Below are 24,252 nucleotides of genomic sequence, written 5' to 3'. Positions count from 1 at the left end.
AAGATATGAATGATAATAATAATATAAAGAAGAAGGAGAAGGATAATGAGAATGAGAAGATGACACTATTTATATAGTATTTTTTTTCTTAGCAATTCTACAAAGTGCAACATGTGCATGAGGTCAAATGTGAGCAGAGGAAGTGAGTACTGCATGTGAAAATCGAATACACAATGTATCCAATATGTTGGTAAGAATAAAAAAAAGATGCAAAATAAGATTTTTTTTTAAAATATAAACGTATCAGACTTCAACGCTTCAACGCAAAAGCTTTAACGTAGACAACCATGGCAAAGACACATCTATCATTGTGTGTCTGAGTTGTATAGGAAGAGTTCCAGAGTATGGGCTAAAAGAAGAAAAGAGGAATACAACACACAAGAGAAAATACCCAATTTCTAACATAGGTAGGATTAAATTTAGATGGCTCTTTAATTAGATTATTTTACAAAGTTTAGGCCTTTAAAATGTGTAAAGACTTGTAGGCATATGCAACCCAACATGCTTCGGTAGTATGGATTGTAAATCGCCTACTCTGTGATCAGTTTACAAAAAATCAATTCCATCGTTGTAACAATTGTCTTATATGCAGTTAGGTTATGTTACTTTGCCGAAGACCTCTTGATTACAGTTAATTTAATTTTTAAAATATGACAAAAATTTATCAATTTAAGTTTCTCCACAGATTGCACAGATTTTTCCTAGATATTGCATTATTTATTTCCTGTGAAGGCAACTTGATTTAACCAAAAGTGAGATTATGAGTATTCAAAATGTAGATTGTTGACATTGAAATCTCATGTCTTAAAAGAGTAAAACATGTAATGGTATTTCTAAGAAAAAAAGTTATCTAAAAATATTCAGATTGCATTAGGCCTACATGTTTTTTCCTTTTTCTTTTTAATCCCAATCAATGCTTTTATACCTACAAGCATTATTCTAGATAAACTTAGTAGGCTACTATATTTTAAAGTAATCTCTGCAGGCACATATCGTACAAACACTTACTCCAGGAACCCATGTGACAGGAATTGTTTTTGACAGCCTTGGAAATATTTATCACACCACGCCTTCTCGTGTTCAAGACCTCTTGGAACCCAGAAAATGGAGACGTCGTGCATTTAGTTACTGCAAAATTGCCGCAATCCAATTATGTTTTCTTGGGAGAAAAAAAATCTGCTTATCGTTGACATTTTTGAAGAATAACTCCTTATTGAATCCATATTCAGGAAAGTTCTCAAACAAGACATGTGTTTAAAGTGTCATTATACACTGACACTTGTAATATGTTGAAATCTAGGCTAAACAATTTGACAACTGTTTTTGTTTTCCTCTTTAACATTATATTCATGTTAAACATTCATGACACAAGCTGTAGCTGCGAAATGGTCACAAATTGCTGTATGCGTTTGGACTCACTTGTGAATATTCGTCCGCATATCTGTTTGAATCTGTTTTTCTTTCTTTCTCTCTTTCTTTACGTCGGTTTTTCTGCTTTTGGCATCAAACTTTAACAGTGTGCAGCCACACTTGCGCATGTGAAGAGATTCCGCATTACGTCACCGCGGAGGCCACATATTGGAGGCAGACGCTGCCTTGTTCGGCTCAGCCAGTGAGCTGCGCGCACATTTCCACAACAGAAGCTTTGCGGGAGAGCGGCGGCAGAACGGCCGCTTCGTGCAGTGATGCAGCACCCTACACCAAAGAAACCCTGACTGCACCGCAGGACACGACGCATTCCTGGCTGGAAAACAGTGATGTTGCATGACATGCCTCGAAATAAATTCTGGTAAGTCTTGTGCAAGTGCGCTGCTGCAGCCGCTGGAGGCTGGCAGGCAGCAGGAGGAGCGACCTTAACCTACTTTGCTACTATGGGTGAAATGAGTTTGTCAAGTTTTGGCGATAAAACGGAGATTTGCCTGCTTGAACACGTAGAAACGGGGGTAGTGGGTGCAGGTAGGTTTATCTGTAATCGTGAGACCTTTTTCTTACGTCCGCACAGGTGTCTATAGCGTGACAGGTGATGCATGAGCAGAGCATGTTCCAGGTGCCTGTTGCCGACCCTGCTGTCTTTTTACTCATGTGTGCACTGATGTGGTAGATTTGAGTCCTGCTTTCTTAAACAACACGGGGCAACGCGGCTCAGTCCATGCACAGTAGTAGCCTACATCTTTCAAGCTTGTGGTTTAAATGCCGATTAACATGATGGATGTGACATCACATCATAATTGGACAAGCAAATATGCCGCACTGTACATCCATTCTAACAAGCGTCTCTCCTATCTTTGTGACTTCTCACAGTATGCTTCTCTTTGTTCAAGCAAAATGTAAAGTAAAAGCAGCCTCAATAACAGTGCCGTAAACTACATCACTGCACCGGCAACCATAAATTTGTAGCTGCTCTGAGGGTCCAAAAGTTTTTGCCTTTTTGCTGCTGAAACCATGGTGATGATCAGCAGGCGACAACAAGCAGAGGGCCCACCAGAAGACATCTCTAGCCGGCACCAGGCAGGCAGAGAAAAGTTGTTTCACTCTCTGCACAGCCTTTACTAAAGCACCGATGCACAACAGCAAATTAACCTTAAGTCTGTCACGCAGCTTTGTTTTTTCCTCTCAGACTATGGTCGCCAGTGTGTAGTTTACAGTCTTGTGATGTAAAAATAACTCTGGTCAGTCAGTGGTAACAGCTGCGTTGAACTGTCCCGAGCCTGTCTGATTGGACTGTAACTCAAGTAAGTGCTCGTGTTTGGGTATGTTGTCCCAAGTTCATTGCAGAGGACATAAATTAAGAGCACTGACCTCTATGTTTTTTTATTTATCTGGTAAAGAAGTAGAATCAAAATGTAAAAATATTTGACAAATACAGCTTTTTCCCATTGTTTTCAGTCTGATATTTGGCCAACACAAAGTGCAGTGTGAGTCATTCTAGTCTGACCCTTGGCAGTGCTTAGCTCTACCAGTCCCTCTGTACTCATGATGGCATGAGTTAACTTGCTCTTTTAAGGGTAGTTTTTTTGTCCAACGCTGACATTGACAGTGCCACAGAGAAAGAGTAATGTTTGCAGGGTCGACGCCAGGAGTGAGGTTTGGGGTCTGCAACTAGAGAGCTAGCAAAGCTGTTCAAGAATGTGGGGCCTTCTCATTTGTAGTTAAAGATAGAGGCAGCACACACTGTATCCCGGCTTACAGCTTCTAATTTCAGATATCTTCTGTGAGGCGCGTCCACACAGACAGATTTTGTTGTGCTGCTTTCTTGTGTGTTTTGCGTTTGGAGGTTGCGTTTTGGACGGCTGTATCGCGATGGACAACTTGGCTTTTTAATAACTCAGCTCAGCAAAGGGAAAGGAATGCGAACATGGTGCTTTATGAAAGGTACGCTGATTGTATTTTTCCCCTCGCAGACGTACAAGTTGTATTGGCTTTGCTGGTTTAATATCTGCTCTTCCAATAGATTGTATCAACCTCAGTTATTTCCAAGACTGTAAAACAGGTGGGAGAAGGTCACATAGCTGGCACTCAGGATGTGTTTGGTTGTAATATGGAAGAGGATATCAATGGTTATCTGTAAAACTGTGTATATTTGTGCACTTTCACATTCATTCACTGTGTAAGTGATAAATGGGCCGGAATATCCATTACTTTCAAGATGACATTGGACTAGTAGCTGCGTGCAGTGGCTTGACATTGCTGTGCATCTAAAACTGCTATTTACCGTTGTGGCTGCATTCATCATTGCTTTATGACTGATGTGAAGCCCATTTATTATTTGTGCTATTGCACAATTGTCATCGTCCTTACATAAAATATACAATAAAAAGCAGATGACTTTTGCTTTTCAGTGAATGCTTTGCTCTGCTGTATTAAGATAACTGATCCTTAGCTTTTCCTGCTGTGTGTCCTACCGGCTATGCTATGAAGTAATTTACTGAAAAAAAACCTGTAATTTACTTTATCTCAATCTCATTTCTTGTTCTTACTGGATTTCTGGAATGACTGGCAAGAATCATTGAAAGGCAATAGAAAAAAACGCACCCCTGTTTACTTTCTAACAGGTGAACCTTTTTTCTGCACTGTGGGTTTTTGCAGCATAATATCTGGGTCTATCAATTACTGTCAGCGTGATTTAAAATGGCATGCTTGAACGGTCGTCTTACAGTAAAAGTGTTTTCGAGCCACTCGCCCAAGAAGTGCAGCTGTGCTCCCAGCTATCAGCCCACTGAACGTTATCTCATAAAAGATATTTACTCGTGAAAAAACTTTTCTCTTCAAACTTTGCTTGGATGCAGTGGGAGGTGTTGTGTGTGTGTGTGTGTGTGTGTGTGTGTGTGTGTGTCTTTACGATTGGAGCGGAGCGGCTGGGATCTTTGCTGCCATGGCAACAAACCACATGACTAGGTGTATTAGATTGCCTCGGACAGTGTGCAGTGAAGCATAATGTGAGCATTCTTTCTGCAGCTCTGCCCCTTTCAAAGAATTGTCTTTGTCTAACTTAAGTTTTTTTTTGTTTTTTTTTTAAGCATGCATTTCTGATAACCACTGTAGTGTGATAGATTCAAGTTGTTCTTGTCCCTAATATAGTGAGGTTAGCATGTAAGTAGCAGGGCCTGAATAATCTGTAGTAGGGCACTGGAGCAGAGTAAGGTGTGGGCCCCTTTTAGCCCCCTTTTTGGCAAAGTCTACACTTTCAACACCAGCCAGTTATACTCCAGTTATACTCAAGACACTAGCGTTTTGCTGCCCTATTCAAGGACTAAATTAGCTGCCTTTCTGTTGCCTTTACAAACACAAAAACACAAGACCAGATGTGTTAGGAATACAGCAAATGGTGTGCTTTTAGCTGTCTGGGTGGTGTATCTAGCTAAGTATGCATATTAAAGATAGAGACAGCCTCTGAATCTAAAAAGTGAAGGTGATAAGGGAGTTCTTTAAACCTGCATCGTTCCTTTGGTTTGTATATTTGAAGTGCCTTGAGATGACATTTGTTGTGATTTGGTGCTATATGAATAGAACTGAATTGATATTTGAATTGAATTGAATTCCTAGTGACCAGCAGGGTGCTCAATTAATTACTCAGTTACTCAATGCACAAACCACAGAGTTTATTGCAGGTGAATATCATGCAGGAGCTGCATGCATACAGCAAGTTGAGTAAAGGAAAGGAAAATACAGTCAAAAAGGAAGATTTTGTTGCAAAAATAAACACAATGAACTAGAGGAGTGAGATACTGTAGTTCATTTATCTAACAGGAGCTTCCCATTAGATGTACACAGATTGAGATAAACAAAGTGGCCACCTGTGCCTCTTTCCCTGCAGTGAGAGCAACAGGGTGGGTGAACATTTTTCTCTCCTAGCACCAGTCTCCTTGCTATCCCACAGAGAGTTTGCTACACAAAACAGGTGTATTTCTGCAGTCCTCTCCCACTGTAGACAGGTTACAGAGTATTATTCCACTTTTTCAGCTGCATTCTTTGGACTGATCTTCCCAACATCACAGAGAAAATAGTGTTGTGACAGGGAAAACAGTCTCACTCATGAGGAGGTATAAAAAAATGCCCGTCCAGAGAGCCGGGCTGGATTCTTCTCTTATGTTTTGATGCATTGAACCAATAGCTTGGCATTAATCTTTCAGGAAAAGGTGCCTTTTCCATTTTTTTTTTATTTAATATTTTCTATCCAGGTGCACTCTTAATCACTCAGAATGATTCATTTCAACAACGCTTACAATATTTATATCAGTTGAAAAATATTATAGTGTCAGTCTTCTGCAGACCTAGTTTGTGTACTCAGGTACTCAGTCACTTGTCGCAAGTGTTCTTCCATACAGCAGAAATCTCCTTTTGGAAATTTGCCACTCCTGTTACCTTGTGATCTGCAATGTCCTACTAGATAAGTGTGCTCTCAGAATTTCCACCCTCTTTTCCAAATATTTTGGCTTTTGCCTCCAAAATTCAGGATGGCAGTGGAGAAGAATGCCAAACTCAAGACCTCAAAGTAACAACCGGGGCTAAATCCATATTTCACGCAATATGTGTTAGCCAAAAATCATTTTCAAATCCAATGTATGTAATCAGGTAATTATATAAATTTGTTGGGTAACATTTTATGCAGAAAATAACATATTTGCCAATATCCCATTGACAAAAGCTGGCTGTCAGAGTTTAATTAGAGTAACGGTAATATTTGTGATATTTAGAATATTTAGATCTACACTATGATAGAAGAAGACCAATTTTTGTCTCATGGATCATCAGCTGGTGGGAATACTGACTTTTTGTCTGGGCCTTGCAGTCTTACCATGCATGTTTCCACCAGATCTATGTATCTTAGTAAACGAGTCTATAAAAGAATCGGTGGGAAGCAGTGCTTTCAGTCAACAAGTTCAAGTCAAGGAACCGGCTCTTAGTTATCTAACAAGCCACAGCTGATAAAATCTACACGTAGATGGCTGGAGTTGAGAGGCTGCTTTTGTCTGATCTGTCTAAAACTTAATAAACCGGTGGATTAAAGGTCACCTCTGTTTGAAGAAAACTGCCATCATTACAATTAAAATGACACATTTGCTGAGCAAGACTGGGATCTGTTATTGCTACTGATAATGTATTACAATAAAATGATACAATGAACAAACACTGAGTTTTCATCTTTACAAACTGGCGTAATGGTGAGTATTTGAAAGATGAATCGTACGCAGAACATTAACAAAGACTCTGTAAAACCTCTGGGAATACGGTGAAGTTTAGCAGTTAATTTTTGCACAATAAAACTGGAAGCATTAGAAGGAGCCTACTCTGCGACTGAACAATGTCATAATTGAACCTAAATGCTGAGGCTTGCAAGCACTGACATTACTTTCTCTCCTCTTGATCAGAATGATTGAAGACTGCAGGCAGAGGGGTGACAACATGGCAGATCGAAGGCAACTGTATGTCGAGATGAGTGAGTGTTCAGGGCCACAGCTCACTGTGATGTATGCTGGACAGTTTCACTTACTGACCATAAAAGTGACAAATTCTTCTCTACAAGTTTCATGTAAAGCAAATATCATGAAGATCAAGTGTCCCCACCAATGCAAACTTGACTGATTTTAAATGCTGACACACAGCTGTGTTACTCACACAGTATGAAGGAGGCACGCTTACAGGTTTTTTTTTAATTTACTTCGTACAAATGGACATTTTACATGTTTTCCTTTCCCAGAAAGGTAACTAAAGTTTATTGTATTTCCATCTAGCATTGCCACAGTTAATGAATAATTGTATTATCAGAAATATTTGATAAAATCAGGGTCTTGAAACTAAAAGAAAAGTCGTTTTTCCACACTGTTTTCCACAATTTGATAGAGCTGACTTACAGACTGATGATGTATGTTTTTCTTTATGTGCCTTTAAGCGTTTCTGATATTTAGCTCTAATTCTTTTTGGTTTGTGTTCATGAATGAATCATTAGACTTAAACTACATTAGACAAATCGTGAGTTGCAGTTATTTGCATAGCAAATGGTCGCCATCTAAAGCTTCATAATCACGGAAGCCCAAGTTTCCTCCATCTGTTAACTTTAGCTGTTGAGAGGGGGTTACAACCCAGACAGGTCCTCCATACCTTTAGACAACCTTTTAGATTCCCAGTTATAGCACGTTTAGAGAAATAATCCAAAGCAGATTTTGACTTTGCGTCATGTTCACACGAGAAAAGATGCTAAATTAAACATCCTCAGAAGAGAGCATATATACATGACAAAGTCTTGAACATATTTACACAAAATATGATGGTGTAATTAAAACTTGAATCAGAAACCTTTGGAACAAGTTAAAAGAATATGAAAAGAAACTAGGCAGAAAATACTTACTCATGGTATTTGGTTGTTTCATTAGTTTATGCTTGCACCATTATATTTCGTGTCTGCATTATTCAAGTGTGCATTCATTTAGCACTTATATATTTATTTATGTCACATTATACCAGTCTTTGAAAAAATGATAATAACGATAAACAGATGCATTGTTTGAAAACAATGTCTGGACAGAGTTGTTCATATTTATGAGAACTTTTCATCATCAAGTAGTAAGGCAATTAAGTATGAAATAAAAAGTATCTGAGAACTGAGAATTTAGAAATAATCTGAGAAATTATTGTCCTTGGTCAGTGGTATGAAAACAGTGAGCTCTCATTGAAGTCTTGATAGGTACAGGCAGGTGAACCCTAAAAGGGATATACACACAAATGTCTGTTTTTAATGAGTTCAACTCTTTGGGAGTTCAGCTCACATTTTCAGTGTTAATTAATGAGTGAATGTTCCTCAGGGGCTCAAGATTTGGATTCCATACGGTTGTCAACATACAGAACAGCCTGCAAACTTCGATTTGTGCAGAAGAAATGCAACTGTGAGTCTGGGGCAGAGTACATTTAACTAAAACACTTCACTCCCTGTCATTACCCAACAAAATGCTCATGTCGAGTTTTCCCTGCTTCCAGTGCATTTGGTAGACATTTGGAACGTCATCGAGGCTTTCCGAGAAAATGGCCTCAACACCGTAGACCTCAACGCTGAGCTCTCTGTGGCTCGTCTTGAAGTGGTACTGTCCACTATCTTTTACCAGCTGAACAAGCGCATGCCCACCACCCATCAGATCAACGTGGAACAGTCCATCAGCCTGCTGCTCAACTTCCTGCTGGCAGCCTACGACCCGTGAGTAACATGTTACATGACAGTCAGCGACTGTTAGTGTACTTGCACATTGGAGGTTTTGACGTGAGCTAATGAAGCTTGAAATGTGAATGGGGAATGTTCCCTTAAGAGGAGGAAAAATAGACTATTTCCCTTAATAATGTCACAACAAGCAGAAATACAGGAAATGTTTTTTTTTGTGAAAAGAAAAGCCAAGCTAAATGCTCCCTAAATCTGATGATCATTCTAATGGAAATGTGAATTCAAAAGATTATATCTACTTGTCCTCATGCAACTGGTCAATTTAAAAGAATCTATGATCAGAATTTAACTCCTTTTTTGTTGTTGTTGTTGTTGTTTATTGCTATTTCAGGGAGGGCCATGGCAAAATGTCTATTTTTGCTATAAAGAATGCCCTGGCAACCATCTGCGGAGGGAAAATTCTGGATAAATTAAGATGTAAGAAATATAACTAATCTTTGTCCTACTTTTGCTTGTGAGAAATTACACAATAACCACAAATCTTCTTAATAAATAATAAATCAGCCGATTGCCTTAATAAACTTCACAGTTTATAGTCTAAGTGATTTACTAAGTAATGTAATGTGTTACAATTTATAATACAGACTTATTGCTGTCTGTGTTTTCAATATCTCTGTCTGCTTAGTGTGTTTTTCCAGAGAAAGCAGCACTACTGGCCTGGTTCCTCATGGCCAACAGAAGTCATTATTCGTTATTTGAAGGATAGGGTTTAGTACATAAGCTACAAAATCTGTGGGAGTAGCAGCTTGCAAGAGAAAAAGAGGAGGGCTGGTGTATTGTTACAACTTATTATAGCTGCTTTATTTTGATTTGTTTTCCCAAACAAGTGGGATAATTATATTGTGTAATTTTGTAATTAACCAACTGTGGTGGCAACTGACAATTAGTTTGATTAATTTGTATTATGTCTCTCCTCATTGTTTCCAGATATCTTTTCACAGATATCAGATTCCTCTGGAATAATGGTACACTCACAGTTTGACCAGTTCCTACGAGAGGTTCTCAAATTACCTATGGCGGTTTTTGAGGGACCTTCTTTTGGTTACACCGAACAAGCTGCACGAACATGCTTTGCACAGCAGGTGGGGGTTCATTAACCAAAGCGTATAATATCAGTGACTGTTTTAGCATTGATGTTTTGCACGAATCTCACTGTCCTCTGCACCCAACGTCAATAGAAAAGGGTCTCCCTCAACACATTCCTCGATACGTTGATGTCCGACCCGCCCCCTCAGTGTTTGGTGTGGTTGCCGCTCATGCATCGGCTCGCCAACGTGGAGAACGGTAAAACACCAGAATATTTAATGGGAAAGCTTGCGGGCTTGGGAGGATGTAAAGTTCAGCTTTGCATCATAATCACACAATTAGTCAAGCACACATACACACCATGAAAAATGTACACACGCACCAGCGGTGAGGATGAACTGCGGGGACCTTACCCACTGTTGACGAGTGCGCATGGCTGTGTGTATCTGCGATGCAGTCATCATCATAGGCAGCCTCCATGTGAGCAGAACAAACACTGTGACGTGCACACACATATACAACTCGCACAGCACTCCTCTTTGTGTATTTGTGTAACGTAAGAGGAGCGTTGTCAACAGAGAGCGGTCAATGTCTCAGCACATCTGTCCCTACAATTAATTGAAATTAATCCTGTCCTCACTGCAATGTGCAGAATATCTGTGTTTACAGTCACATCTGTTTGTACGTGTGTTTGTGCACCCGTGTGCATGTGTGTGTATGTGTGTCTGGCCCCGCCTCTCCTCCCTGCAGTCTTTCACCCGGTCGAGTGCTCCTACTGCCATACTGAGAGTATGATGGGCTTCCGCTACCGCTGCCAGCAATGTCATAATTACCAGCTCTGTCAGGACTGCTTCTGGAGGGGGCATGCCAGCGGTTCCCATAGCAACCAGCACCAAATGAAGGAGTATACGTCATGGGTAAGGAAAGGAAAAGGGGAGGAGGGGGAGGGGAGGTGCAGGCTAAGAGAGGTGTGTCTGCAATGGACCAGTCAATGTGGCTATTTTTGTTCTGCTTCACCACCATGTAAGGATGCTTAATGTTCTATGCAGGTGACAGCATTACCGTACTGATTTCATGTATTTTGACAAGATGTTAAGTGTCCTAAGATTTGGCAATGTCTCTTTTACATTCCACCTAGAAATCCCCTGCTAAGAAGTTATCCCATGTCCTCAGTAAGTCACTGAGCTGTGCATCCAGCAGAGAGCCCCTTCACCCCATGTTTCCCGAAATGCCAGAGAAACCTCTCAACCTAGCTCATATTGTGTAAGTTTATCTTCCATCTTTTTCACCTAACAATGATGAAACCGAAGGATCAGTAGCACAGTCAATGAGTTGTCTTCATCTTCAGCTTTTGTACCTGATAATGATCCCGAAGCCGACTCAAAGTCTGAAGTGATTCCAATCAATCTCTCAGGTCAACTGATCAATGAGGTTTAATTATAGCCTTGGGAATGATGGTAATCTGTGACAAAGCTGCTACCTTTTTCATAGGCTTGCCTGCTCTTTTGTGTTAAACAAAAGAATACCTAACGTATTAGCAAAGACTGTCTTAGAACCCTGGTAGTGCCAATGTAAGGGCTGATAAGGCCTAATGTTCCATGTATTTTAACTCGTTTCCTTACTGTTAATAATCCTGTTAATAATCTTTTACAACATTTTAACAGCTTCAACTGGATCAAATTTAGCATAAAAACACAGGTTAACATGTATCTGCATATTTGCTTTTAATATTTGTTTTAAACCTAAGACTCTTAAAAACTTTAACATTGGCTCATATTATGCTTTTTGGGTTGTCTCTGTCCTTCAAAGTGTTTTTACGTAATGTTTTTGTTCATGTAAAAGTTCTGTAACGTTACAAAGGAAAAACTTTACACCAGAGAGCAATAACCTCTCCAACAGTTCCTAAACTGGCTGGCTAACTTTGTAAGCTATCCAGACTTCTTTTTTTTTTTTTTTTCTGTTTCTTGCCTTTTTAGCCATTTTTGCTTTATTCACTTTGAATTCCCTTGTGTACGAATTGTGCTCTACAAATAAACTTGCCTTGCCTTTATGCCTAGGGGCTTGTTTAGTACACCCTCAGTAAAAGCCAGTTGGATTGAGCAAATGCCTTGTAGTCCAGACCAAGGTCGGTCAAATTCCTGCTTGTGGCTACAACAGCAAACCCAAGGATATATTCAAGCAGTCAAAACATCCAAATAACTCAAGACCTTGTGATTGTTTGTGTGGACCACATAAACTAAACTACACCACCTTACTATTGTATATAGGAACTTTAAAGAAGAAGTAGTCGAAACAACATACTAATATATTTGTGAAAGGGAATATCTGCTTCATTAATTTGTACTTCTTCCCTTACAAGAAAACATTTTGATGATTTCTTTTTTTCAAAAATATGTTTTACATTTTAAATTCTTTTACTGTAAATGTCCTTTTGTGAAATCTTGTCTTATACTGCCGTGCCAACTGTAATAAAGTAATTCTTTCCTTGTTTTTTACCTTTCTCAAAATAGAGACACGTGGTGAGTTAGTTTTGATTATTCAACATTTCACTGTAGATTTAAATCCTGTGTTGTCAAGTCATTTACCAACAGTCACCGTTGTAAACTTCTGTCTTAACACATGCTGTGTTTGTCGATTCACTGATTTGTTCATTCATTCTCGCATGTTTTCATTCATGATACATAACTAATCGTATATATTGTCATATAATGATACGTACATAATTGAATGAAGTGTAATATCATATTATACCATTGAAGGAAATGCACAACACTCAAAGAATCAAGCACAGAGGAATCACCCCCTTTATTTTTCTCTTTAATGAGCAAAGTTGCCTTCAGTTTGAATTGAGAATTACATTTATCTCCCATTCAGGCCACCAAGACCTGTGAATCTCACCAATGACTACACACTCTCCCACTCCATGCCTACATCAGGGAACCCTTACTCCACCAAAAAGTGAGTACAGCAATGCTAACAATGGATGCTGTGGATTTCACAACAGATCTTTTCAGTCTGTGTTCCCTAAAGGCCATGTGCCTCTGTGACCCACACTGTCTTTTATTGTCTTCCCTTTATTTGCCAAAGGGTGTGTATTGGTGAGTTTGAATATTTCTGTGTAAATTCTGTGGCTATTTTGAGCTGAGTGGTAATGGCTTGCCTTACAGCAAGAATAATGATGTTGCGCAGAGAAAGCCCCTGACTGGGGCTGCTCCACATCTGTTGAAAGGGAAAGGGTAAGTGACACAGGTGTGCACATGAGAATGCCTCTCTGCTGCAAATGCATGTGAACTAATATAGATGGTAATCATAAGGCATTGACTCGAGTGCTCGTGGTCCTCAGAAAACTAATAGCAAAATAGTTTTTTTGAGGGTGGTTTACATTGCTGTGCTCAGGTTGTTTCATGACAACTGTTTGCCATTAGTTTGGAGTGTCAGAGGTTTTCATTCACGCAGAAATGGGAAACCTAATATAAGCGTCATCGAATGTTACCTTTATTGTCAACTATCACTCGAGTGTTAGCAGTAAACTCCCAGGGTCATTGTCAACAGTGTTTGTAAATTGGTTTACTTATTCTGATAAAATTTGATTAACTTGCTTTTTCAGTTGCTATTACCGTTGTTCTTTGAAAGATTGATTTTTCTAGTGGAAATCATTTGAGCTCCTCTGCACCTGCACCTTAGTATCTGTGTTTATTTAAGGAACACTGCTCCCTTTCATAACACCTTACAGAAAAACACATATATAATGTGATGAGTAATGGGCAGTCTTTAGGTCAATCTCTACATATGTCAGCGTTTTAGACATTGCAGTTCTGTTCTTTAAAGGCTGATGAAAACTATGTATTACTGGGCTTTCAGGAGATGTGCTCAACAGAATATACCTAATTATCATTCCTTAGTAGGTTTAAGTTAACCATTTTATAACAGGCTGTAAACATGTTGCTGTAAAACTGGATATTTGAGCATGGGGCGGTCTGTTGATTGATTCAATTTTGAAGCTGGCCATTAAAGTGGCCATGGAATTCAGTTTTTGGCACTTGGAAGTTGCTGCTTGATTTAGCAAAGTTTGCTGCGCTTTGGCAGCTCTAGATTCATACAGGCGACGATTTGACTTTGAAAGTCAATAACCTCACTACTTTACACAGACAAGTGTGGTGGAAAATAAGAGGAAACAAGCTCCAGACATTGTCACTTTCTCTGTTTTTGATACACTCTATTAAGCTTGCTTTGGTATGATTTTAGCATGATATAGTGCCTTTAACTTCATGCATTGAATAGCCAAGTTTGAGCATTTTCTTTTCTTTCTGTTTTGTACTAAAATAAAGAAAGTGCTCAACTGATTATTATAATATATAAGAATTATTATTGTTGTTAATACTGTTGTTTGACCTGCAAAATGCAACAGCATAGTCTTTAGTCAAGATACCAATAGCAGTGGGGTCAGAAATTCATGTATTCCTTCCCTTATTTATACATTTTAAAAATATTAATAGATAAATAAAATCAAGATATATATTTTAATGTTGTTACACAAGTGATAATACCTGATTGTTTTAATTTATTTTAAGATAAAAGAATAGGACATTGTTTATAAGCTGAGTAGTACGTTACCTAAACAGCAGTAAAAAAAAACACAACATATTTCTTCTGAATTATGAGGCCCTGTTCAACATGTTTAGCTTATTGTTTTCTCATACAAGGTCACTGGTTATTACCTGAATGTTCACTTGAGATAAACGCTTTTCCATCTTATTAGCTTGTTGGCTTCTAGAACATCTTTAAATGGATAAACATCTCTTGCTTGTGTCTTATACTGAATAGACTCCCTCTCTCCTGGCTGTGTAGTGCTTGTTAATAGTGGTTGGCATGGTTGCTGTATTAGTTTATGAGGCGGATGTAAAGCCTCTATAATTACAGGAGCTACATCAAAAAGGACAAGGTCACTGTGCATGCTTTCACATCTTGTTGGCATAGAATTCTTAATCATGTAAAATTACTTTTGATCATTTTAATGATAAAGCATTGACTGGAGGATAACTGCAAGATGTAAACAGTGTTGCTTTGGTGTCTATCTTGCTGGGCATGTCTTCAATGGTGCTCCTAGCCTTCATCAGTCGTGTCCCTCCCAAACATAATATGGCCTTGTTTCTCTCTAGCCACCCATGAATAGCTGCCACTCTCCACCTCTTCTCTTTTGTTATGTCCTTTTCTCCTTCAGTTTCCCGTCCCCTCTCATCCCCCGACTGTCCCTCTGTTGTCACCTCTGTAACGTGACGTTTTCTTTTACTTTGTGAAAACCTGCACTGTTTCAGGTTGAAGTACAACCTCGATGTTGCCGATAGGCTTGCTGACGAACATGTTCTCATTGGCCTCTATGTGAATCTGCTTCAAAACAACCCCAGAACATGGTTAGTTGGTGTGCTGCTGTGTTTGCTGTACACCAGTGGAAACAGTGTGCTTTGCTGAACGTCACAGCCTTTGCCCTAACCTTGAATACTTCTGAGTGTGTTACAGCCCTAATGCTGCATGCTGTCAGACAGTTTACAGACTGGTTACCATGACCTTTGTGAATTCATTATCATCACTCGGCAGCAATAACAAGATAACACATGAATGTTGAATATACCACTCCTCATATGTATTAAATTGGTCATTGAATGAAAATAATAAAAGAAAATGGGACCCATAGTTAAAAGAGTTTGATTTGTCTGGTCCTGGAAATGTTGTCACTAAACATTTTTTTTAAGTAATACTGAAGATTAAGCTGGAAATATGATATATTCTCTGACATATTAATATCAAAATGACAAAAGTGGTATGTTTGTATGTTTGTATGATTTGATAGTGGTCCTTCACTTCCATAGCTTTCTTTTCTAATGTATCCTACATTACATTTGCAAATACAAATCAATTAACCTTTTTATCCACATTTTCAAATAACCAAATACAGTCATGCTTTTTGTGGTTTTGAATAGCTTAGCATCCTTTTGTGTGTCTGTGCTTTAGCTCATTGACAGTGTCCTGACAAACGCTGAAACAAGCTAAACTTTCTTTGCAATTCTTATGCATATTCTGTACGTGCAGAGTTCTGTTATCTTATTGGTGTCATGTTGTGACTCCCATCCCTATTTTCCTCTTGGTCAGTTTGCTGGAGAGCAGTAACCATCAAGATGAGGAGCACAGTCTCATCGCCCGCTATGCTGCCAGACTGGCTGCTGATGCTGCGGTGAGATATACAGTATATAAGACATTTATTGCACATAAATGTGAAGGCATCTTTCATTGTTGTCCAGTGCCGAAAAACCTGTCCTTGATGAGAAAAGGATTTAACATATGTTGCTACTTCACTCCTTTTAACTGTCAGGGTGGTGATAATTCTTAAGCAGAGCTGTATTGCAGTTCATGGTCCGATCCGGTCTTGATGGATGGCTGGTGACTTAACTGCTTTGTTGCCTCCTGTGAGATATGAGATAACCTAATGGATGACATCACCTAGAGGTAAAGCCAGTTCACGTGATGCCTCTTGCTTGGTTTCATCAGCAGGCTCAACACCAGAGGGTCCCCACAGACCTCCCCTGCTCTCTGGATGCCAACAAACAGCAGAGGCAGCTCATTGCAGAGCTGGAGAGCAAGAACAGGTTAGGGATGACTACCCCTCTGGGCCTGTTCAGTTATCATCTGTTGAAGTTCACTCATATAAAATAAAAAGATCTTGAAACAGATCTCAGAAATGAGTGTGGCTCATGTTATGTATATATATATACTTTATATGTTTATATTGATATAGATTCTTTAGTGGAAAAAAAGAATAAAATAAAAAAAGTAAATTACATTTCCAGCATCTATAGGCAAAGCAAGCAACTGGTGAACATGATTTAAGATTGATATAAAGCTGTGGGATTTTGTAAATAATCATGGCGATACAATGTCCACAGCATGTTTCTGCTGCCCCCTAGTGTGGAAAAAACAAAGTTTTTTCTAATAGACGTAAACACTGTCAGGTTATCATCAGGGAGGTTCTTTTAATGTGTGTACAATAGTGGCAAAATTCAGATTCCACGTTTTTTTCTTTTAACTGATGACATTATGCCAAATATACAATGTGATGTAGTGCTTGCATATGTTTGTACTGATCACAGAGAAATCCTGCAGGAAATCCAGCGGCTACGCATTCAGCACGAGGAGGCATCCCAGCCGCCACCCGACAAGGGTCAGCAGAACCCCACCCTGCTCGCTGAGCTGCGACTTCTCAGGTCATTGATTCACCAGATGCAAAATCGGTTCTGCTGCATTTCTAAGACGTTATGAGCATAATCTAAACAAACAACGTGTGTTGCCTCCTGCAGATGTGCTTCTTTGTTGGCACGGCCATGAAATTGTGTTTTCATCAGAACGTGTTTCCTCTGTTAGGCAACGCAAAGATGAGCTTGAACAAAGAATGTCTACTCTGCAGGAGAGTCGCAGGGAACTCATGGTGCAGTTGGAGCAGTTAATGATGCTTCTCAAGGTACTGCAGATGTGCTTTCATTTATCTGGGTGCAGTGAAGTCTACAGCTTATGTGTTTTCATCATCACTGAAGGAGCAGATAACCTATTTCCTGTTTGGTTGCAATAATGTTTTAGTTTTGCTTCAAGCTTGCTTCTTGGTTAAAATCAATTCTGTTACAGTTTGGATGCTTACACTGAAAAATGTGTAGCTTTGCACTATAGCTCATTTAAAAAAAGAAAAAAGTATTAATTATTATTATTTTGAAGCTGGTGGTGAACAGTATGGCCAAATGATAGATTTTCCTGGTTTTAACATTCCTCCCAGCTTTGGGGAATCACTCCAAAAAAGCAAACGCAACACTTTGCAGTGAAGAAATGAGAGTAATTCTGCAGAATCCCAATCAGAGTCTTTAACAGATACAACTGAGATATTTAGTTTGAAAGATAAGAAATCAACAGTTTGTGTGCTGTGATAACGTATTGGTCAGTTTCACCCAAGCGTTTGCTCTCATAACTGCTGAAATCACATATTCTGCAGCATCATAAAACTGTTGAATTGTTGATTTTTTATTACCTAAAGAAAGTTATTACCTAAACCGTAAATGTGAATATCTGCAATTTTTCTGCTTTCAACAAGTGGACGGGGGTTCCTTAAAGCCCACCTACTTGCTTAGATGGAGAAAATATCAATGTAATTTGCTTTAAAGGATCAATATGAATCCATTAAACTTGCACGAGGGAGCCTCATGCTTGCCTTGAATTCATATTGGATTTTAGAATGCGGTGGCTATTTTATGAGCTGTGAAATATTGTTTTTCAGCTGGAAGAAGAACGGAAACAGGCTGTAAGTGTCTAAAGTGTGACATGGATGCACGTGTTCAATAAGTACTTTTTTGTCTTGTCGGTTGAACAATTTGTGTACAACACCCGTCTTTTTGTGCAAAAAATAACTCAAATCAGCTTGCGATTGGGTGTGTAGGAATCATTGGAATGTGTTCCAGGGAAGGAAATGTGTTTTAACAACACACGGAGTACTTGTGAAATACTCACATGATAGTAAACAAAGCTTCGCTAATCCACATTTTTAGCATGTGTGAAATGTGACTTATTTTTTTGTTTTTCCTCACAAAGTTTAAATTAGCCTGTACGTTGAACTAAACCTCAACAATAGTAAAATAGTGATTCATGTTTGCTGCAAGGCTTGTGATGTTTGCTTTAGTAATCATTTTATTCTCACTGTCTCCTCGCTCAGTGGCACAGTTGACATTAAAACTGCCTGCGTGTTCTTCAGACTCAGGGTCCTGGCTCTCCACGCTCCTCACCCAGCCACACCATTAGCCGGCCGATCCCCACACCAATCTACTCGGACTCTGCTGGCACCACCCCAACTCACACACCTCAGGACTCACTCATGGGCGTGGGAGGGGATGTTCAGGAGGCCTTCGCTCAGGGTAACACGGTGGCACAAGTTTTTTTTCTTGTTGGAAGGTGTTTGTAAGCCGGGCTTCTTGTCAAATTTGTCAAGAATTGTTTCCGTTGTATTTGTCAAGGTCCAAGGAGAAATTTGAGAAATGACCTGCTCATTGCTGCTGACTCCATCACCAACACAATGTCCTCACTGGTTAAAGAGCTCAATTCAGGTAAAAAAAATTTTTTAAAAGCTTATGTTTGCTGTCTGAATTTCAAAATGTCAGGGACCAGATGTGTAAAACTCTATAGTTTGACTCTGAGTGACAGAAATGTTCGTAAACCTTCCTTTTGCCAGATTTATTAACCAAGCTGTGTGGTTCTCCTTTATGAATCTTAACCATTAGGATATGGGGTTAAGATCCATGGTTTAGATTCTTGGTATTACAAGGCTGTGCAGTTCCCTGTCCGGGATTGGCTGGTTTTCCCTTGCTTCAGCTCTTTGCGCCTGGCGGCTGCTCCTCCAATTGACTGGTCATCTGTCTCAGCAAAGCCAACACATCATATTTAAAGCTTTATTGGTTCAGTTGGCAGCTGTCAGTCTTTGTGTTAGCAGCTTGCCACTGGGTCTCTTTTACTTTTGCAATGATTGTCTGTAGACGCTTGTTTTAATGCTTTGGGTATATTACATTTCTAGTGAGAAGGCACTTCTAAGGCTTGTTTCCGTTCTGCTAAAACCCTTCACAATATTTTGTTTACTAGTGTACCATTGTATTTGGAAATAGGACCAGGGGATGGGAGGTTTTAATACCAGTCTTTCCCAGACAGTCTCGTAAGTTTTGTTCTTAGGGTGCTACTCTTTCTGTATTTTGGTTAGCAGGCATAGGTTTTTGGTTGTGTTATTTTCAATCAAATATTTTTGTGAAACTGCTAGTTTAGTTTCCTCTTTGGTGATATTTGTTTATTTGTTTCAAGTAACACCTCTAGTCTTAAAGATCCAAGACAAACTGCTAACACAAAGGTTGACCACTGCCCACTGATTGTGAGGCACACAAGGTTTTTGATATGATGTGTCGGCCTTGCAGATTGGTGTGGCTGATAGAGCCAGGCACAATGAGGTAGAGCAAGAGAAAACCAGCCAATCCCGGACGGGGAACCGCACAGCCTTGTAGTACTAAGAATCTAGACTGTGGTTCACAATGTATGGTCATGATATCCACTTCCATTTTTATTTAAACTTGCATGCACTATTGACTTGAGCTGTATTAATATGCGCTTACACTATTTAAAAAATAAATAAATATGGATCTTTGGAGCACATACAGAGTGCCTTGGCCAATTCTAGTCTAGCGCAGTGAATACGTGCAGGGGTAGATAAAGCTGCGTTTTCTGAGTGTGTGTAAGTCTGCTTTGGAAAGCTCAATTTTGGACTAACGTGTTTATACACATTTCAGTTTTGGTTGGACTAAGACGATAATATATATATTTTTTTTCGAACGTCATGTGAAGACACTCACTATCTGTTTGCACCCCAACTAAACAGACATGACAGTGAAAGCAACTGCAAAGAAGATGAGTTTTACCAAATGTAAAGTTGAGACATTAAGTTGGAGAAAAGGAAACTTGTTTTATTTGCTGGTCTCAGTGGTGGAATACTGACCAGAACAAAAACTGCTGACTGGAAAAATATAAACGGAAGTAAATATAATTTCAGCGAAAACGGCCCCCGCATAGGTTTGTATTACAAACAAGGCAACAGTGGCACTACGGGTGAAGGACCAGCAACTCCTGCTTCATCTGCAACAGATGATTGAATAAACCTGTAAACATGGACTTTCTTTGTTGAACCACGTTATGCTTTTGGCTCTATGTAGCCTTAGTCACAAGTCAACTATCATCTTGTGCCAGAAAATCAAGAGGATCTCTAAATGTTGGTTCTCTTCTTTAAAGTCACCTTGGTAAGGTCTTCCAACACAGTCAGACCAGCCATCTTTATTTGATTTTGATAACATATTAAATCAGAATATAATTCACTAAGATATCATTGTAGTGAAATAGTTTTTTTTTATTTCTCTTTTTTTATGTGTGTGTGTGTACACATTGTTTATGCATCTTGCCCCAGCTGCTTTAAAATCTTATTTTTGCACAGGGGGAGGAAGTGACACTGAGAGCATTGTGGATTCAGACTTTTTGGCTTCAACCTCTTCAGATTCTTTCTTCACTTATAAACCAAGGTACTCATCAGATATGTACACTGTGGGAAGACATATTTTATCATAAAATGCATGAAGTGGCCCGTGTGTCTCGTATATATTGGTATTATATACTCGACATTATTTGGTAGTCAATGCCGATGCAGCAGTTTAGTGTAGAAGGTGTCTGAGGTGAGACTCCTTTCAACTATGTATACAGTTAGGTCTTTGGTTCTTTTACTTCATTTTGAGCTGTTCGTTATATATCAGACCTGCTAGCTCTGCAGAGGAAGAAGCCTTCGAGAACAACCTGGAGCAACAGCTGGAGGACGAACTCCAGTTGGAGACAGACACAACATGCATGGTGAGTTACAGCTTTCCAAGACCAGAATGAAAGGAGACGCTTGATACTGATTGTGTATTTTGATTCCTTTAATAACTTTTTGTCAGTTCTAACCTTGTTGTTTTGGTTTTAACACTACTATTCAGGTGACCCTGCAGCAGTGACTGTGGAGGTCCATGTGACTGGTAAGTTAACTGCTGCGGTCGGTTTTTGATAGTTTATAGAACTGTTAAAATCAACTTCTATACAGCGAATCATTTAGGCTTATCATTTTAACATTCGCCAAAATTTGGAACATCTGCTGGACGATTGAGAATTATTTAATGAACTGTAATCACATTCAACTTGCAGATAGAAACAGTGATTAAAACGCCACATTACAATTCTACAGCCATTTTGCCTCCTTTAAGTGTTGGTTTTACATCCTCCACAGATGTCTGACTCATGTTTATTTTAACACTTAGATCATTATTACAGTTTTTATCATTGTGTACTTATATTTATTTTTGGAGAAAGTGCTTACTCACAATATGTGGTCAAACATCCTGGAAAAGCACCATTCAGGTTTCTGAATACTCTTGATATTATGTTTGGCTCTCTCAAACAAGAATAGCTCATCCAGGTTTCTTCCCAAACTATGTTCACATATGAAAACATGTAAGTGGTATTCTTCAAACATCTGACAACTGGGTATATATAGTTATATATATAACACCTTTCGGTGCCATTTTAGGTTTGCTATGTCGAGGAGTTTCGTTGCATGCTGTTTGTAACTTGGTTTTTGATTTTCACAGGTGAGCAATATGAAAAGCAACAATAGTAGAAAACACTGGAGGAGACAACGCTGGGCCGACAATACACAGCACTGAAGATATGGAGAATTTAAGTTTCACTAAATCCAACCATAGATACATTTACGTAAAGATATATTTTTTATCCAAGCACTTATTTAAGGTAATACTGTGAGCTGATGTAAAGAGATTAATTACTGAGCTGTCTATTATACCACAGGTGCCATAAAAAAAACATGATTTGGGGTAATTATTTCTTGATTTTTATCCTTTTTATATGAGTTGTCTTGCAAATACACTGTTAGCACAGGCTGGTGAACCTCCTTTCAAAGTCTGATGTTTCCGAACAAAGTAAACCAGGTTTAAGTGTTCATTGTCACTTGATTTATGATGATAAAGTTTAGAGTTGAAGATATGAAATGAAAAAAAAGTTAAATGTTTTGTACGTATTACTTTGGCTGGGCTACAGGAACAAACTGAGCACTATTCCATATATTTCTTACTATTGCTGTTAAGTTGCTTTTGTATTTTTTTTTCAAATTTTATTTCTTGTCTACGTTTTTTGGGGTTTTTTTTCCATCAGGGTGGAACTGGCCCATTAGATACATGTGTTTAATTTGATATATTAGTGATAATAATGCACATTGCCTTAGCTGACTGGATGACCTCTTATTGCAGTTCATTCTGCCTGTAAATGCAGCATGTAGCGTACAACAAAACAGACCTGCAACAATGCTGGACGTCTTCAGTGAGGTTACATTTTACTGAAAAGGATGCTGGGAGGGCAAACATGTACAGATAGGTAATTATATAAATGGCCGGTTCTAATGTCTGGAGGTGTTTTACAATAAAATGGAAAAGAGGTGACACAGAGACATCATAATCGCTCAGATTCAAAGGTTTACACTGGCACGGGCATTGAAAGAAATTGTGTTTACCGTCAATTGTTTATGAATTAAGCTTCAATCATGGATCATTTTACATTGTTTCAATTGTTAACATCAATGCTCTCACACAATTTTTTTTTTGTGACTTCCACAGCAACACACACACACATACAAATCCTCGATGCTTCGTGTGAGTCTTATAAAACTTTATCCAGTCACTTTGGTAAAAGTGGCGAGCCCATCTAAAATCATAAATGTGTGAAATATATCTAGTTTGACTTTTGAGCAAGTTCATAGCAGTGATTTTGCATGGTGGTGACGCATAATAAAGTGTTGACACAATATCACAATTTTTGCCTATGAACTCCTTTTTTCTTTCTATTTCCATTCCAAAACGGCACACTTCAATTGGCTCGGTTTGGCAGTGCACATTTATTATCTGTCATAAATGCACTGTTGACTGCCCTCAACCTATTGTCTAGAATTCATCACAGAGAGCCACCATCTGAGGTAACATAAAGGCAGCCGTCCAGGAGTGACTCTCATAGTCCCGTGCATATTAAGAGGGAGACTTTTTCTCTTACATGGGAATCAATTAACTTATTTTAGACTTCATCATTATCATCATTGGTTCATTTTAAAGGTATAAACACAGTCTTGTGAAACTGTTTTTTTATAACCTATACCCACATGATTGTTTTTTTTTTTTACTGTATGATATTTGTTTATTTACTCCACATGGTGTCTATTTTATCTAAAATAGTTGGAAAGCAACTAAAACTGACTTATTTTACACCAAGGAGCGTTTTGTCCATTACCACGCACGTGACTCCCCCCTGGTGGTAAAATAGGAGGAGTGTTGGACAGTCACCGGCTACAGATGGTAGTCATTAAAAAGAAAGATGGTTAACCGGAATTACTTTTAACTTAAACTGAACCTATAATTTAGGCATAATACCATGGAAAAAAATGGTAAAAGATATTATTTTTTATTCCAAATCTAAAATAATCAGAGTGGAAGATGACTTGTTTCGTTTAAACAGCAGCAGCAAAATAAGAAAAAAAGGACGGATATTTGAAAAAATGACAAGAAGCAAATCTTCCAGTTTGAGAATATCTGCTTATTTTGTTAAGTATGATTGGCATTTCTATTTCTATTTCATATTTAGATGGATTCAAACTTTTTGCAAAGATTTATTCCACGTTCTCCAGAGGTGAGAGTGAGAGTGACACGGGGCCCTAAAAAAGAAAGCTGATGTTCCGAATGATCAACGCATCAAAGCGCGATTGGTCAATTTCAGGACAGTTGTCACCCCGGGGCCAATCAGCTGCAACACCGATTAGACCTTGTCCAATCAGGTAACTGCTCGCGTTTCATCGTTTTACGAGAATGGGCGTTTGAGGGTGG

At 38.8% G+C, this 24,252-nt stretch overlaps 1 protein-coding gene across 12 annotated transcripts; it reads left to right on the top strand.

The window, feature by feature from the left end:
• Window positions 1-1,600: 1,600 nt before the first annotated feature.
• dtna (dystrobrevin, alpha) lies at window positions 1,601-23,194 on the top strand. 12 transcript variants are annotated; one of them, XM_075483238.1, is made up of 23 exons: window positions 1,601-1,789; window positions 6,870-6,937; window positions 8,301-8,381; window positions 8,473-8,686; window positions 9,039-9,124; window positions 9,635-9,789; window positions 9,886-9,991; window positions 10,484-10,650; window positions 10,872-10,996; window positions 12,608-12,691; window positions 12,901-12,969; window positions 15,049-15,144; window positions 15,881-15,962; window positions 16,277-16,374; window positions 16,876-16,989; window positions 17,147-17,243; window positions 18,045-18,068; window positions 18,516-18,675; window positions 18,775-18,864; window positions 20,781-20,865; window positions 21,094-21,187; window positions 21,313-21,351; window positions 21,961-23,194. In XM_075483238.1, the coding sequence occupies exons 2-22, from the start codon at window positions 6,871-6,873 to the stop codon at window positions 21,328-21,330; spliced, it is 2,112 nt and encodes a 703-aa protein (XP_075339353.1). In that variant the 5' UTR covers window positions 1,601-1,789; window position 6,870; the 3' UTR covers window positions 21,331-21,351; window positions 21,961-23,194. The 12 variants fall into 12 exon arrangements, with proteins under 12 accessions (XP_075339353.1, XP_075339352.1, XP_075339351.1 ...); XM_075483237.1 differs by lacking the exon at window positions 1,601-1,789 and adding an exon at window positions 3,215-3,372 and having other exon boundaries at window positions 16,280-16,374; XM_075483236.1 differs by lacking the exon at window positions 1,601-1,789 and adding an exon at window positions 3,215-3,372.
• The last annotated feature ends 1,058 nt before the right edge of the window (window positions 23,195-24,252 follow it).

The sequence above is a fragment of the Odontesthes bonariensis genome, chromosome 14 (genome assembly GCF_027942865.1).
Source record: "Odontesthes bonariensis isolate fOdoBon6 chromosome 14, fOdoBon6.hap1, whole genome shotgun sequence".
NCBI lineage: Eukaryota > Metazoa > Chordata > Actinopteri > Atheriniformes > Atherinopsidae > Odontesthes > Odontesthes bonariensis.
Note: the sequence above shows the minus strand (reverse complement) of the source record. Positions and strands in the feature narration are given on the sequence as shown.